Source organism: Trachinotus anak, unplaced genomic scaffold, assembly GCF_046630095.1.
Source record: "Trachinotus anak isolate AG129_WGS33_773 ecotype Australia unplaced genomic scaffold, CSIRO_AGI_Tana_v1 ptg000003l, whole genome shotgun sequence".
NCBI lineage: Eukaryota > Metazoa > Chordata > Actinopteri > Carangiformes > Carangidae > Trachinotus > Trachinotus anak.
The window spans coordinates 24,193,520-24,211,433 of record NW_027273854.1 but is presented as its reverse complement, the minus strand read 5'-3'; the positions used below and the strand labels follow the sequence as shown (position 1 = coordinate 24,211,433).

Genomic DNA, 17,914 nt, shown 5'->3' with positions numbered 1-17,914 from the left:
CTGACTGCCTGCCTGCCTGTCTGCCTGCCTGACTGCCTGCCTGCCTGTCTGTCTGCCTGTCTGTCTGACTGCCTGCCTGCCTGTCTGCCTGCCTGTCTGTCTGTCTGACTGTCTGCCTGCCTGCCTGCCTGCCTGTCTGCCTGCCTGTCTGTCTGTCTGCCTGTCTGTCTGTCCGCCTCCATTGCTTTCTATTGAGTCTATTTTTAGCCCCAGCAGACTGGTCACGTGGCAGGAGGAGGACGTCAATAATGTTGTTGTTGGTGGTGGGAGAGAGAGAGACAGAGAGAGAGAGAGACTGTAAATATGGAGGCGGTGAAACGGTAGGAGGTGAGACCAGTCCCTCTTATTAATTTAAACGTTTTCATGTTAAAATAGAAGAGCACGGGAGCTCCGCGGGGGGACACACCGAGCCTCTGCGGAAACCAAAGCCGGGGAGGAAGCGACCTCTGCGAAAATACGCGTTCCGGGAGGACCCGCCGACATCCACGGTACCGTGAGCTTCATGGGAGAGAGAGAGAGAGAGAGAGAGCGGGAGAGAGAGAGAGAAAGAGAGCGGGAGAGTGCCTGGGTGCGTGTGTGCGTGACCGTGCGAGAGGGATTTACCCACCGACAGGCAGTTAAAGGTTTTTCCTGGAGGAGGTGAAATTTTGCGCTTGCTAAGCGCTCGCCTGCACTTACTACACTGTAGAGTTGACACAGCGGCTAACTTGGAAGTGAACGCACTGCTGTAAGCTAGCTAAACGACAGGAGACGACACCTGACAGTCACAACAGCTCACTCGCTGCCACACAGGTAACAGATATCACCTGCCGCCACACAAAGTTATTGGCCAGGGCTTAACTTACCAGCTAGCAACTGACCAGGGTGCAAGTGACAACCACAGGGACGCCAGCCATCTACTATACAAGCCCCAAGCTAACAGAGGACAGTAGTTAACCCTCTACCCTGATGGTTAGTGGATGACTAGTTGCTAGTGGCTACCAGTGAAGAACACCCAACCAAGTAACCAGTAACACAGCAGCTACTACTGATACCAAGTATGTACCAGAGCTGATTCTCTGTCAGCCTGTGACTATAAACAGGTATTATGTAATTCTCCAACTGTTCTACTCTTACCTTGATGAATGAGGTTCCTTATTGGAAACTGACATATGTGTATGTTCCTCCCACGTTGAGGCTGTGTCACATTTTGCTGCAGTTGTAAAGTCAGTGAACAACAGCAGCCTTTTCGAAATGCAGCATGTGCTCAGCATGAAATACTGCAGCCTCTGAGTTTATGTCATTGGCTCATAAATTTGTACATAATGTGTACATTTTGCTATGAAACTGCATTTCTGCAGCATGTCGTCAGGCACATGACACTTATCCAGGCTGCTAGTTGCTGCTAAAAAATGACACAACTGTCAAAAAAGCCCAAACAACAAAACTGATTTTAATGACTTTATTGTGCTTTACAGTCTTTTGTACAGAAAAAGTACTGAAAGCTGGGCTCGGCAAAACCAAAAAATGGATTTGAAGTTCATTGCATGGACCAAGTTTGGTTGAAGGGGAAGACTGTCGAGGTCTGGAACTGCAAATGTTTGTTTGGTTTCTGCAACGTTATCCACCTAAAAGCAGGACTTAGCAGGCCATGGGGTGGCTAAAGCATGCTAAAGTGGGCCCGTTAAAAAGGGCCATTTGATGAGACTAAACATGCTGGACAGATTTTGTACTTAAAGCTCAACTTCCCCTTGTTGTATTAGTGAAATAGAGCTGTAGCTAATGTTAATTGTTATATCAATTAGAAATATAAAATAGACTGGCAACACATTATTCAGGGTGAGTTGTGTGCACAGTGTATGGCTGAAACTGGGGAAAACTTACTTAAAGTACAAGGTGATGCCTTCAGATTTCTTCTCTGTCAAACAGCTCAGAACCTGAAGATAGTTTGTGTAGTTCACTGGACAAAGAAAAGCAGAAAATCTTCACAATTCAGAAGCTGGATCTGGGGAATGTTTCTTATATTTGCTTTAAAAAAATAGATAATTAATTACTTGTTAAAATAGTTGCTTTCTGTCAATCAGTTAACTGACGTTTTTAGCTCTAGCACACTTAATTCACCACAGCTTGTCCAGTAGCTAAAAACACAGGCTTGGGGAGTTGGATTATGGGAGATGGGAGGAATGTTGAGTCAATCATGAATATGATTTAGGCGTGAGGACAAAGTTGGACAGGCTCTGTGCCAGTCTGGGTCAACTGGTGTTGACAGTGGGCAGATAAAATTGTATAGTGTGTAATATAAAGATTGTTCAGATCCAGTTGCAGATATTTGTTTAAAAAATCTTTATGTCGACCAATGATGTCACTCACCTCTAGTTCCTTCTGTAGACTATACAGTCCTGCCTGTCTTTTCTGGCGTTTTCATTGCAAATGTGATTCCATATAAACAGTACAAGCTGCTGGTTGCTCTCCATGTTTGTTTTGGTACAAGAACACATGACAGTTGGCCTCCTTGTGGGATTTGCGGGGTCATCTACCACCAGAACTCCAGTGGCTACTGACTAGTTGTTCATTGTGTTGTCTACTGTATGAACTCAGTTGTAAGGTTTACGCGCTGTCCTGACCAACAGACTGAAGGACTAAAACACACTGGTGGAAACAGTGTTTGTGTTTGGTTTGTTCAGAATTGCTAGGTTTAAGCTCATCACCAGGTTTGCTTCCCTGACATGCAACCCACAAAACCTCCAGGGTGCTGTTGTGGAGCTCGTTAAGCCAGCCTGCAAGGTTGGGTTCAGATATCCCAGGCTCAGGGCATGGCTTAGGGCGGTGACTGCTTTGTTGTGACATCACAAAATTGCAGAAGTCCTGACGGCTGGTTTTAAGGCTAAGTTTCTGAATACAGGCTGTGTGAATTTCTCTGTGGACTGAGGCTTCGATACTTTCACAGTATTACAGTAATATAGAACCTAGACCTGATTTATAATCAAAAAACACATGGACATCTACCTTTAGACTATATGTGACCTTTAAGGTGTCTGTCTGCTTTGTCTGTCTTTTATCTCTTTTTGTGAATTGCTTTGTGATGTCTCATCAGAACTGGCTTTATAAGTAAATGTTCACTTGCTCAGTTACGCACATCAAGAGCTCATCTCATGAAAATGACTGGGCCACTCTGTAGTGATGGTACTACACAAAAGTCAGTTTAGTATGTATTACGTAATATGTTTTATTAACCATAATGTTACATTTATTTAAAGCAATGGATTGATTATTGATTAAGGATGAGAATCCCTAGTGTTCGTGATATCATGTACCAGATGAAGGCCAGTTTCCCATAGCTTGATAAAGATTTTAGTATGCACATTTAAAATCAAGACTTGTACAGTTTAAATTCTCCTTACAGTGGCTATTACTTCTGACAACCTGAGTTCAGGATTAGTCATATTTCTCTGTTTGAGAGAGAGTTTTTGAAATGCTCAGTGGTGGAAAGTGTTGGTTTACAGTGACTGAAAGCCAGTCATACTTCTGTGCAGCAGTGTGGACATGTTTGGATATTTTCTGTAGACTTTAGTTTTTATTCTCAGCCCCTTACAGCAGATCGTTAATCTTGTGTACAGCAAATTAAAATTCCTTTCTCCTAGAGATTCACACTTTCAAAGTAATGACATGTTCATTGCAGAATATGAACCTGTTCTGTTCTTTTATCAGCAATGTTAGGAACCCATTGCCCTACCCACCCTCAGAATTGGTCTGTGATCTTTTATTCAGTGTTTCAGTGCAGTACTCTGACACGTAGTACAGGTGCTGTCAGTATGTTTGTTTACATACATCTGTGTTTATGTGCATTTTTACTTGATGCATACAAAAACCAGAGTGGAAGTACAAAATATCACAAAGCTTTTCTGGCTGGACTGAGGTGGAAAAAGTTATGTGGTGTATCAATAAAAGCAAAATGCTGCAGACTTAGCAAATAAATCGTGACACACATGAATAATGTGACTGAAACTTCCACTGAAGAGACGATAAAAACCATATTTCCAGATTTCCATCATCTCCATCATTCTTATCCTCATTTTCTACATCCTTTTCCACCATCTGAGGTTTGATTGGCACTCTGTTCATTACATAATCTCCTGGTGTCCTCTTCTTCTGCAGTGGTTTAATCAGACCCGACTGGAGAATTAGCGCCACCAGCTGTTTAACTTGATAGGCCCATCTCCTGATTTTGGGGGGTGGGGGGGTTGGGGGTGGGTTAATTCACATGTTCTTTTGCAGTTTTTTTTTCTTTTAGAAATTCAGTTAAAATTTGCACCACATCTTGATGGAAACTTGACAACTGATATATATATATGCTGTTGTTTGCTTGTTCTTGTTTCATGTTTTCACACGACTCAAGGCCACTGTAACTCCTGTGCTGTTAGCTTTTGGTGGCCCTGTGTCAAATCTGCTCTTTCATAGTTTTGTAATTGTCTGACATCAAAGAACTGAAAATATGTTGTGTCCAAATGCAAAATTTAAAACTATTCAATTTTCATTGACATGCACAATAGTTAATGCACCCTATCTAACATATTGTAGCCCAGTTCAATGACACTAGTATGTAGTTATTCTGCAATATGAATCCAGATGTAAAGACAACTCTTTTATTTATATATATTTTTTGCACTTTTGCAGATGTTCAGTTACAGAACTTGATTTTTGTAGGTGACGCTTGATCGCTGATTCATTTAAAATGCTGCAATGAATCACAGCAAACGGGTCAAGATGATCTCATACTTCTTATAGCTGTTTGTTTGCAGCATTCTGGCTCTCCTCACCCTGTAATCCTTTAATTCTCTTTTGTCCTTCCATCTTTCAAATTTATATCTAAATTTCCTTCCTCCTCCTCTCCTTCTTTCCTTCCTTCCTTCCTTCCTTCCTTCCTTCCTTTTGGTGCATAAATTACTCTCCTTTATGTCACAGCTCAAGCCATAAGAGCCACCATAAAATAGAGGGTGACCAGCCACTGAGAGATACTCTGACTCTAGTTGTCAGCAGGTTCAACCAGACACAGACTCAATAAGCACAAAACCATGGAAGCTTTTTTTAGCTAACATTACAGTGTTTGAAGTGTTCCTATTTTTGTGTTTGTTAGTACTGAGTGCAGCAGAGGGATACATACTGGTTCAGATGTAGGTTGACAATAATCGTATGGAAATACATGCAACTACCAGGACAAAGATACCTATTTGATTTGGCTCAGGCTGCTGAAGCTTCATGTAAGCTTTGGCTCAACTTGAATGCATTCGTAAAAGATTAGGGATTTTGTCTCCCCATTTATGGTAAAGGATTACTTCCCGGCCAGTATAGACAGGAGGAATGATTACAGCCACTAGTAACTCTTAAAACATATAAATGGTATAAGAATCTTATACCTGTAACTTCAATATTCCTCCTTAAAATGAATCACTTCTGGTAGCAGCAGCAGGGTTAACTTTATAACCAGGGATGCAACTACAGACTATTTTCTTGATGGATCATTTGAGGCCATAAAGGACAAGAAAGTAGTGAAAAATACTTTAAGATTTCCCCAAGATGATGTCATCAGATGTCTTGTTTTTTTCCAACCAACAGTTCAAAAATTCAACATTTGATTTAATTTTAGGTCCTGTACATTGGTGGTTACCAACCTTTTTGGCTTGTAACCCATTAAAATCACCTCTGGTCTCATATTTTAACCAGTTCAATTAAAGCTTTTGTTCTTGTTTCATTTAAAGCAGTTCACCACATCAATTGAAGTGTTTTTTTGTGTCACTGCTGGCTCCAAGTGAGGTAAAACACACTGCTCGCTTTGAAATTCAATTTACTTACTAAGCCCCAAGTGGGTCTGGGTCAGACCCAGACCCAGACTTCCCATCTGAGTCTGGGTCTGACTGAGGCTCAAACATGTGGCTGAGTCTATCTGATGTTTCCTCCTCTAACCATCTTCATACTCCATACACCTGGAGCAAGCAGCGGTGGTGGGCGGGGCATAAGGCCTGATCCAGAATTTCTCAGTGAGGAAGTAAGAGTTGATGAGCTTCCAGGCCCAGTCTTAGAATTTTATTTTATTTTTTTTTACTTTTTATGTGGGAAAACCATGTCAAAAAATATTAATCATATCAGAGTATTTTTCTAGAGTTGAAAACGTGTGGAGGAACTTTAACACCTGTAATTTAAAGTAAAACACACTGCTCACTTTGAAATTCAATTTACATACTAATTTTAAAACATGGACAAGTAGTAAATCCTCACAATCGAGAATCTATTGGAGAAACGATTTTTATCTAAGTAGTTGTAGATTCATTTTCTGTCGGTTGGCTTTCTGCTGATTAATCAACTAATCAATGCAGCTCTACAGTAATTATTCATGTATGTGATTCTAATGTTACAGCTACTGTGTGTGAGCATGAATGTGTTGGAATATGTGTGTTGTCTCCTTTCTCCTTAAGTCTGCTGTACAAGACAGAACGAGAGAGAGAGCGAGAGAGAGAGAGGCATGATGTTGTACACATGCGTAGTTGTACAGTTGAATACGTGTGTGATTGTGTGCGTGACGGAAAACAAGTTAGAGCGAGCAAAAAAAGAGACAATAAACAAATACTGTAAGAGGCTGACTATGACTCCACATCCCGTTCTCTCTCACTTGCTCACACTTGGTGTTTGTTTAGGGAAGAGGTGCTCAGGTGAACCGTTACCACGGCAGCCAGCTCCCTGGTTGCCAGGCAGCACTTCCTGCTCCTCTCCAGAATGGGAGGGCCCAGGTATTTTAGGAAATGATGGTGTGAAGAGGAGGAGGAGGAGGAGGAGGAGGCGGCAAAGAGAGAGAAAGAGAGAATTTTATTTCTTGATGCCTTGGAAACATTGAGACACATGACTGAAGTGGTGGCTTGTTCTGGTATATATTCAACAACGTAATTTTTGTTAATATTTATTGACTATACAACCAATGAGATCCTGAAACAATACCAATGGGCCACATGTCCTTGCAAATGAAATCTTGCTGTCTTATCGGTGATGGTATTTTTACAAGCCTGTTAAAGCTCAGTGTGCTGGGAGTCAGACAAAGTTGCACACCTGCTTGACGTTGCTCCACTCGTCTGTGGTGCCTCTGCTGCCTCAGTTCGTTACGAAGTTGAGTTGCAAAGCAGATGAGTCTGCAGATTTGTTGTCATTGTAGTGTAGTTGATTTGTACAAAGTCAACAAACAGCCTTGTCTTTCTTGATTAATTGCCATCTACAGTGTAGAACCCAAAAGTTGTGTCTTGATTAAAGGGTTGCGTCCTCTGAAGGCTGCATTTGAAGATCGATTGTGTCACAGTGGCATGACAAGGCTGCTCTATCTCGAAGGCTCCTTCAAATGGGGTAGAGGAATGTGTCCTTTACTTCCCGGTCAATGGAAGATCCAACGGGAGGATCTTACACTTTTCAAAAAGAGAGCAAGGCAGACTTCAGTGGCCCGAGGATATATAGGAAATCTTCCTCAGACTAGGCCATCTCATTTCAGTTTGGCCTTTGTGGTCTCTGTGGTATTTGGAGGCCATGCACTTGTTGACAGCATCTTCCAAAGGATGCAGCCCCAGAATTTGGGCACAGCTAATGGCTGATCTAAAGACTTCAAAAATATAAGTGTTACCCTCAGTTTGTCAGTTTGTTTTACAAAACCTACACACACTCATTACTCACTCAGAAATATGTGGTTCTAAAACATTTTCAGGCCAGACAGAGGTTTACGTTAGTCTTTTGACACTCATGAAATTAGATTTAAGAAATGTTTTATGAAAACCTCTAGGGTGATGGGTCGAAGTGGCAATAGACAACTTTCCTAGTGTTTCCAAGTTGTATTAATGTTGGCGCCACTGTTGTTTCACCACTGCTCATTTTGTAAAGGTCACCACGAGGAAACATGTTTAGATCATCAAACGGACAATAAACTGTTTGTGTCTGGTTGCTAGTGGTAGTGTGAGCAACATGCTACTGCTATCAGCCAGGCTACTGTCCAGAGCAAGAAACAACTGTAAGAACGCCAGTTTTAACTTGAAACTGCAATATAGGTACTTTGATGGAGGGAGAGTAAATCACCTGGTTGTATTAAAAAGTGGGCAGGTTTGGTTACTTACTAATCTAGTAGAAATAATGCTAATGTAATGTCGGGTTTGAACCCTCTCAAGTCCCAGAGCTCTCTCCATAGTTGGACTGGTCTTAGAGACTGCAACAAAGCCAAGTTCTCCACTGTATCGATGTGCCGGTGGACAGTAAATAAATCCTTAAGGTTGGTCCCAGTCGTTAATTCCAGGGCTGAATTTCTGTCCCAGTCTAACTATTGCTCTCTCCTCCAAGCGAATGCCTATCCTAGAAACACTTCCGTCTTCGCTGCCGCCAACAACACGGCTCTTTTTTTTTTTCCCTGGGTACAGTGTAATCAACATTTACTTCTTAATGATAAGTTAAAACAAAAAATGTCAACTTAAGGTGTACAGGGGTAAAGTCACACATCACTGTGCCAAAACCCCAAGAATCTGGAGACATTCTTTTTAGGTTCTTCTGGATCAGATCTGCAGATCTGGGCAACTACATCTCCAGATTCTGGGGTATTTTGCACAGTGCATGTAATACCTGCTAGAGCAACACTTTAAGAGAGAGAGAGAAATATTTTTTATTGAGAAGTGAGGTAAAAAGAAAAGAAAAATCAGTGACTGAAATCAGTGCTTTACCTTCCTCTATAGTGTTTCAGCGTGTTGAAAGACTTTCCTAAGCATCCATCACAGACAGGAGACTGATTTGTGAGTTGAGGGTGAAAACCTGAATGAAAAGCTCACAGAGTTTTGTGCCCTCTGCTGGTTATACTGGTGTACATAACCAAATTAACTTCAAACCTTGTGATAGCTCACTCTGAGACGTTTCCAACGAGTGGTCTCGTGACTCGTCGTTTTTGATTTACTGGCACGTGTTGTTGTCAAGACCCCTGGATGTGAAGAGATTTTGATGCAGGGGCCAGGTTTCCTGTTTCTGTGGCTGTTGGGCAATAAACAAATACTCCATTTGGAGGCAAAAGTTCAATGTCTGATGAGTGTATTGTGTGCAGTGAGCCATTAGTACTGGCACTCGACAGAGTTTACACTTAGATCACCTGTCAGGAGGCTGAAAAACTCTTCGGCGCACTTGGCTCTTTAAATGGCTTAAATCAAGCGACCGCCAAGACTGAAATATATGTAGAGTTTTTGTACTTAAGAATTTTTAAAACAGGTTCAATAGCATTAGTTATAAGGGTGTTATCCATTCTCTAATTTACAAGTTTGTTTAGTAAAACTTTCAATTCTTGCTGGAGTTTTTCTGATCTCACTCTGGCCTGCTGATGGGAACAGGGAGACTTACTGTAACTGTAATTCTCCCTCATCCATACAGTCCAAGGTTGCTCCATGTCCCTAGTACCAGTCTGTGGTGCCAGGGCTTGGCACACCTTAGTCCCCACCTTTGCCTGCCACCTGGCTTCCGATCACTTGACTCTAATGTCTATCCCTCTTGGTGGGGGGTCTACAGGTTGGCAGCTCTATGTGATTTCCCTGGACTGTGCCCGACCAGGCCCCGTGGGTCAGGGTCCGGCCACCAGACTCTTACTGCTCACCTCGCTTTCAGGGCTGTGAACAGTAATTAGGCTGCTACTAAAAACTAACAGCCAACAAAAGGTGATTACACATCTTAGTTTTTAGTTACCTAATGTTGAAGGGTAAACCTAATGAGATTAGGTAAGGGATTCAAAGGATTCACATTCACTATGTGGAACTGATACTGGATCAGAGTTAGATAAAGTGCTGCTGAACTCCGTCCCTGGTGATGTGGAAACTTGTTACCTCGAGTGCACAAACACTGAGAATATAACCCTGGTAATCATCCGCAAATGCTTGTATGGAGGTAATTCATTGCCTCACTTGTGACACACACACACACACACACACACACACACACATACACACACACACACACACACACACACACACACACACACACACACACACACACACACACACACACACACACACACACACACACACAAAACCCCTCTAGTTTTCATTCAAGACAGTTACTCAGGATGTTGGAGTGTGAGACATTCCCCTCTCTCTCATAGGCTCGTTTGCTCATGAAGTGCACTTTGTCAATAAAAGAACAGTAGGTGGCGCCAGAGCACCAGGCACCCACATTATGCAATGGGGTACAGCTTGTTTCCTTAATGTAATTCCTGTTGGTTCAGGACACAACACAGATGAATCGTTCAGAAATGTAGACCAGGGGGGCACTGGAACTGGTTGAGGCAGTGGTTCTCAACTGGATCTGTTTCAGGTTGTAAGTAAGATTTTATGTTTAAAGAAAAAATAAAAAACTGTTGAAATGAAATATAAAAATAAGCAGATGTCAGACAAAACATTAAAAAAGTTAAAAACACTATATACATGATACAATACCTCAGGCCAGTTATGTGTCTCTGGCCTTCTGACACAAACATTTGGCCTCCCATAAATTGTTTACATCAACACTTCTGCATCACAAATCTACTGTACTGTATTGTATATAAATAGATATGACGTGTTGATGAGCAGCATTAATTCAACCATAAAAGTCATTGTTAGTCATGTGTAGATAACCAGTCTGTTACTGTATGTCCTCAGTTTTATAACAACACAACATGTAGATTAGTGTGTGAGTCATTTTCTGACAACTGACAACATCAACATGAGCTTCTGTAACTCTGCAAGTCCAGATACAGTCCAGCAACAACTGGTCTGTTTTATACTTTAAAAAATATATTGAATGTGTAAGTGAATTGTGCAAATATTTGAACTCCAGAAATTCACTGCTTCAACTCCAGCAGCCTTGAATCTAGATATATGATGTAAGTATGGGTATATGAGTTTAAATATGAGTGATAAATACTCGACACATAAAGACACATTAAACTATACTGTGTTACATGTAATGTATGAGCAGTGTATGTTATGTACATGCTATACAATAATAATGAATTACTTAGAATTACATTTAATAGAAATGAAAAGAATACATTTCAAGACGGACACAAAAAAAACCCCAAACATCTAAACTGATCAACTGATGACCTGTGGCTTTTTAGACAAAACAAGACGCTGGAATATGTCTGCTTGAACTGATGAAATTTAGTGTAATTTTAGAAACACTGGGGAAAGTAGTCACATTGAATTTTTTTGTCTCTCATGCGGATGTGGAGTTTAAAGTTAAACCCGCCCCTTATTTATTTATTTATTTAATTTTTTTTTTTTTACAGCCAACCTTTTGACTTAATTAAACACAGGTATGAGTAATATCAACACCGGTTGCTGTGCTGCATTGCAGTGTTTGCTGGGAAAAAAATGTCAAAGCAAAAGTTTTGTGTAGGAAATGTGGAGTTGAAGTGTAAAGTGTCATGAAATGGAAATTCTCATGTAAAGTACCATAAAAGTACAGTACTATATTACAGTACAGTGCTTGAGTAAATATTCTCAGTTACTTTACTCCACTGAGAACGGGGCACGTATAGTACAGTCACAGCATGAAGCCACTGTTGAACTGTTTGACAGAGCAGAATGATAAAGTGGATTTATTTTTAACAATGTCAATTATTAGTATTTGTTCAATAGATATATATTATGACATAAGTGCAGTTTAAAGCTGTTAAATGAATATTGCTGAGGCTCTGTGTTCGACGCGTGTTTGAGTTTCAGTCTGGGAACCAGTGACAGCTGATAGAGGAGCAGGCCGATAGTCAGTTGTTATGCTTCTAAGTTTCCAGAAAATTTTTAACAGCCATGCAAAGTCTCTTCTCATGATCCGGTGTAGCTGATCAATACCACTGATTAAATCCTGTATAGACACAGTTTGTCAGGAGTGAGGCTCCTGTTACACTGTCACCATTTCTCATGAGTTTTCTCATTAATGGAGCACATCTGGTGAACATCCAGTGTCTTGTGTTTTTTCAGGATTTTCATACATTTGCTGTTGTTATAAATATGATGAGAACTAGCGCACTGGGGCTTTTAACTGCGGCAAGCAAACAGCATGGCAGTGTTAGCTTTTTAATGCTAACCTGTGTCGTCAGTTGATGTCTTTGGACACACACAGGTCATTTCTCTCTTTGCGTACAGTTAATTCAGTGTTATCAAAGCTACTAGCTGCTGTTTCTCACTGGAATATGTATCATATATTGTCTATCAAAGGTGGTGTGTGGTTAAAAAAAGGTATGCAATGGAGAGATGTATGTTGCATCCAAATTGACCTCTGAACTGCACTTTCATGGGAGTTCCAGCAAGCTGCCTAATTTCTAAATAGTACACGTCTGCATCTGACATTGTAGAAATGTGTTTTCTACCCTTACATTGCACGAGCATCGTCGATTGCTTGTAAACAAGAAAAAAGACTGTAACACCACTTGAGCTAACTTTAGAAATATATTGATACCTTTTTAAAATAGTTATGAAGTCTCACCTTCATATTTTAAAGGAGCTATTTATAAGTTTTGCTGTTGCTAAGTAGCTAACATTAGCACTAACAGCTATTTACTCCCCAGTCTAGCAGAAACATTATGAGGCCTGTTTATTCCTTTACTCACCAACAGCTGTCTCCAGAGGTGGAGCGCAACGTCAATGTTACCTCTTGTTTTGCTTCTATTTCTATCACTACTGGTCTTCTACTGAAGTTAGCATGCTAACCAGCTAGCCCTGGTCCATCTCGTCAGTTTTGATAGCGACTCACTGCAGCCTAAAATATGCCCTGAAGACGTAGCACTGCTCAGACGGCGTGTTATAACCTCCTGTAAACGCAACAGTGGCTGAAGCTGTTGTCAAATGACAATCACCACCACCTGCTCCCGACAAGAAACCACATTCAGCGGCAGAGTGCATTTACAGAAAGCCCCTTTAAAATGAGAAATTAGAAGTAGAATTATTAGAAATCAAAATGTATGAATAACAGATATTTAGTACACGGTTTAAATATGAGGTTCATAATCAAATGTGTATATTGGGTAAATGCAGGAAAGGGAAAATGTATTGTAAGTATGCTAAATTAGCAATAGTTAGCAAAAGTAATTGGAAATTTAACTTGTCATTAAGTTGGACTCCACAATAGAGGGCTGGTCATTGATTAAGCACATTTCCTTCTCCAGAATTTCATTGCACAAAATGGCAAAACAACGATATACACTGAGGAGAAGGCAGAAGGAAACTCATTTCAGTGGAAGGCTTTTGGTTCTCACATGGCACAGCAGTTTACAGTCTTCATTGTGACAGATTCACCACTTGAAATACATAATTTTGAGGTTGGTGTAGTGAAAACGTACCCGAGTCCAGTAAAGAGAAGGACAGAGCTGCTAACATCAGCCTAAAAATCTGACACAGTGTAGTAGTATCCAGGACCGGCATCCACACAGAGGGAAAATACTGGACACTGGATGGTCTATCATCAACACAGCTTTAACCCCACAACGAATGAAGTGTTGCTTGGCATTAAAAGTAAAGTTGGGTTAGATCTTTACTGTAGTTAGTAAGCTAGTTAGCCACTCATGTTAGACATGCTAATATTAAAGCGGTTTAATTAATTAATTCCAGTGTTTTTGGTTTTAGAAAGGCAAAAAAAGACTCTACCCTCCAGCCTCTGAATACAGTCCTTTAACATTTTGATAGGTTCAGAGCTGGACAGACCTGGGGTGCCTTGTTGTCTCTGCTAAACTATGACTAGTCCGTTTTGCTGTGAGGAGCAGGGGTTTAGAGCCGTATAAACGTATTAAAACGGGAGGAAAAAAAAAAAAAGTGAATAGTAAGTGATAAAAAATGTAATTTTCTCTTTTGCAGAGAAGCCATCATTGTCTGTCCGTCGTCTGTCCTCCAACACATGGCTGACACAGAGGACCCACTTTAACGCACACGTACACACAGTGGGAGGAGTGGGGAGAGACGTCCAGATTCAACCTTGATGAATTCATCACACACCTCAGGTGAGTCTCTGCCGGTTTGTCTCTATCTCACACAGCTGCTGTGGGTAATGGTGGTGTGACTGGAGTGAGACTGGTCCTCTCATGGTTTGTACTGGTGTTACAATCACAGTAGAGTGTGAGCGGCTGGATGGTGCTGACGTTAGCAAAGGTGGTTATAGGAGTCTTATTTAGTTTGCTGCGTTTATGTCTTTGGTTGTGGTCGGTGGCTGAACCTAAACACAACACCAACACATGATGCTGACATTTCACATGATCTCTGTATCTTCTGTGTTTGAGCTTTGACCTACGAACTGAATCCACGACAAGTGCAAGCATCTGTTGTGTGGTTATTCTACCTTATGGATGTTTTTTCTGTCAGCTGTTCATAACAATGTCAATCAAACAATAGGACATACTTGTGAACATGATCGTGATAGGGCAGTCTGTTTATATTTCCCATAATTCTTATATAAACAGTGTAAATATAAAATTGACTGAATAAAACAACAGCAGCAAAACTAAAAACTAGTCCAGTCGATATAAGTACTTATGCTGATACCTTGACTTTGATACTGATTCCTAACGATACCAAGTTTATCAAATCAGTTTTAACGAAAAGTAAATAAAATTGCAGTACACATTACTGTACCAATTTTAGTTTTACACAGTCAAACTTGTTTGTGTAAATAAACAGCCAATTACCAGCATCATTAGATCTGGTCCAAGCATGCTGCATGCTTATTGGATCAAGGACACTGATGAGATTTACCTCAGGTATCAAATGATGAGACACTTATAAAACTAATCAGTTGGTTCATGAAAATGTTCAAGTTCAATACCCAGCCATAAGTTCAGCTGAGGCTGATGGGAATCTTATTAGTTTTTGAGGTTTTATTATTAGACATAAATCAAAGTATTGGACAAATTTAAATTTTGACCTGATGATGGCGCTGAGGAAAATGACAGAGATCACCAGAATTACTATCATTCATCCTCTGAGGATCATGAATGTTTGGGGCAAATCTAATAGTTGTTGAGATATTTCAGTCTGGATGAAAGTGGTCGACAGACCAAGACTGCCATCCACAGAGCCATAAGATAAGACAATAAGAGATTCATTTAAAAATGTGATTAAATAATCAATGTTTTCATAATGGTTTAGACACAACATAAATACAACAAATAAATTTGGTGATTTTTTCAGTTCTTTACTTCCTTCCTGCTTCTCTGTCCTAATGAAACGTAATTTATTATGAAACTGTCATAATTTTGCCATTACTCACAGTGTTATTATTGTACCGCTACAGTTTTGTTATTTATAAAATGTGACGCACTGGATTGTGGCATTAGTAGCAGAAACTAGAGTCAATGCCAGGAGCTAATTTTCTGGGATTTTTTTTATGGCACTTTTTGTTTTTCACTCTCAGGATTCAGACACTTGAGGGATTTCTGACACAACCCTTGTCATTATAATAATGTTAATAACTGATTGACCTACTGAGGCACTGCTGTTTTTGACCCTCATTTGAAGGTGCCAAAGATGATTGGCAAAGCTGATACCTACGCTTGTGGTTTTGATCACATTTTATGCAATGGCTGAACAGTTAATTGAAATATTCTCGACAGTGCAGTGTCTAAAATAGAAGTGCAATATCCAAATTGCAGGAACTGCATTTGAACATTTTTTGATGAAGGCAAAATGTGTCAGAACCACACATAAATGAAGCATTGTGGTGCCACAGAGACGCCCCCGGCCTACAAATCATGTTCTCCAGATGTAAAGCAAAGAAAAATCACCTCATCATTTTATATTTTTTTTTTCAGTGAAAGTAAAATGAAAAATGGCCATTCCAACTGAAACTGTGACTCATATCACAATTGCAATATCTGTCAAAATAACCACAAAATGCCTGCACAGTTTTATTACATATCGCTCTGCCTTGTTTTATAGAATGTATTTTGGAAACCATGGAGCTGTTTGTCAGTTGTTGAGGATGCAACGAGAAGTTCGGGGGTGGAACCTTTAACCTGTGATTGCTGATTTTTTTTATTTATTTATTTTTTCAGGAACAAGTTTGTTAACACAACATTGACATATCAACACCTTCTATGATGATATGACGAACTTGTTAGCAAACAGTTGCTTATTTAAAGGTCCAGCATTACATGAGCTTTCATGCCTGGGGAAGTCCAATATTCACTCTCTTTTAGCCTATCTATTGTGTACTGTACTCTGTGTGTGTGTGTGTTTGTGCGTGTGTGCGCGCGCACGTGTGTGTGTGTGTGTGTGTGTGTGTGTGTGTGTGTGTGTGTGTGTGTGTGTGTGTGTGTGTGTGTGTGTGTGGACAATGGACCAGATTAATTAAGACACCTTTAAGGCTACCTCAGGTATTTTTTGACAACTTTGTCTCAGACTGAGTGGTTGACTGACTGCATGTAATTTGGTTGTCATGGATACAGATATAGTACATGATACACACACACACACAAGCGCATATATGCACACACACAGACACACAGACAGCAGTGTGACTCCAGGGTTTGATGCGCCTCAAATAGAAACGCAGAGATGAGTCATCCACTGAGCTACTGCAGTACACACACACACACACACACACACACACACACACACACACACCTTTAGCAGATGCAGATGTGTTTAGTATGTGAGACCATGGAGACATTGCCCGGCCAGTCCCATGATGCTCGGCCACTTCTCAGTATTTACATTTTCTCCCTTCCATCTATTTAGTCTTTGTGCTTGTGAGTCAAACTGAGGTAGCACTAAATCTGCCTGAGGACACACAGAGCTGGTTACACAGGAGGTGAGGATGATGAGGGTGATGAAGGTGACGAAGAGGAGGTGGGATGAAGGTGATGATAAAATGATTCAATGAAGTATTATCATTCCTGGAAAGGATACTGCCATAGCCACAGCGACAAAGGGCTGACAGATCCAGATGAGTCAAAATCATCCACCTTATTAAATGAATTACATTTGTCCTGAGCTGATCCACTGGAGTCATTCAAGACTTTTTAATGCATTACCATCAGATACATGTAGCCTGATTCATTCTGATCCTCAGTTCTTTGTAATCCATGCTTGCTGGGTTTGCCAGCAGTCAGAGACATCCCCCTCCACTCTGTTAAAACACTGGATCCTATTCTGTACAGCTACTCTCAGGACTGAGCTGCTGAATGGAATAAACAACTCCTATAAATAGCAGCCAGCAGTTTCAATTAATAATGTCCACACTGACAGCAAAGTGAGCAGTGCAGCTTTTGGTTAAAAAATAACCTCTCTTCATGACATTTCCCAGGTGACATACATGCACCTTTAAAATTAAAAGTAGCGTGTAAGTGAGTGTAATAATGACACATGGTTTTATTGGGGGGGGGGGGGGGGGGTTATGTGTTGTGTGATTTCTTGGCTGGACACAAGATAAGTTTCTAGAAAATTTGCAAAAGACAGCGAATTAATGCACTGAATGTAAGGACCTGGAGGTGTCAAGATGAGTAGCGAATAGTGCTAATTCTCTAGTTGGGTGATTTGTATATAATGTGATTGGTTTTTGAAAATATATAATCATCTAATACATTGTTATCTGATCTTTCCCAGATCCAGTCTTGAGCTTGTAACTGGCAGTGGCTGACACAGTGTTAGTGGTTGTGCTAATGCAAACTCTTGCTCTCTGTACTGACAAGGTTTCAGGTTTATTTAGCCCCGCCTCCCGTCCCCACAAGTTGACATGATTGGTTCTTTAGGTTATATGACGTAGGAATCCCGGACTGTCTGAATCTGTTTTTATGAGACTGTCACTGGTTCACTGCAGTTCAAGGTGGAAACACTCAGTCATGGTGTTGACTGATCATTTCACTCATGTAATGTCTTTATTATATAAAAAACACCATATGGACATTAACATGGTAAAACACTTG

At 40.6% G+C, this 17,914-nt stretch overlaps 1 protein-coding gene across 3 annotated transcripts in view; it reads left to right on the top strand.

The window, feature by feature from the left end:
• Window positions 1–242: 242 nt before the first annotated feature.
• The window catches only part of hdac5 (histone deacetylase 5), a 57,018-nt gene continuing 39,346 nt past the window's right edge, over window positions 243–17,914 (top strand). Inside the window, exons 1-2 of one of the 3 annotated variants that reach the window (XM_071474781.1) lie at window positions 243–488; window positions 13,854–13,996. In XM_071474781.1, the coding sequence (XP_071330882.1) occupies window positions 13,975–13,996 (22 nt within the window). In that variant the 5' untranslated portion in view covers window positions 243–488; window positions 13,854–13,974. The other 2 variants (XM_071474782.1, XM_071474783.1) reach the window with 2 other exon arrangements.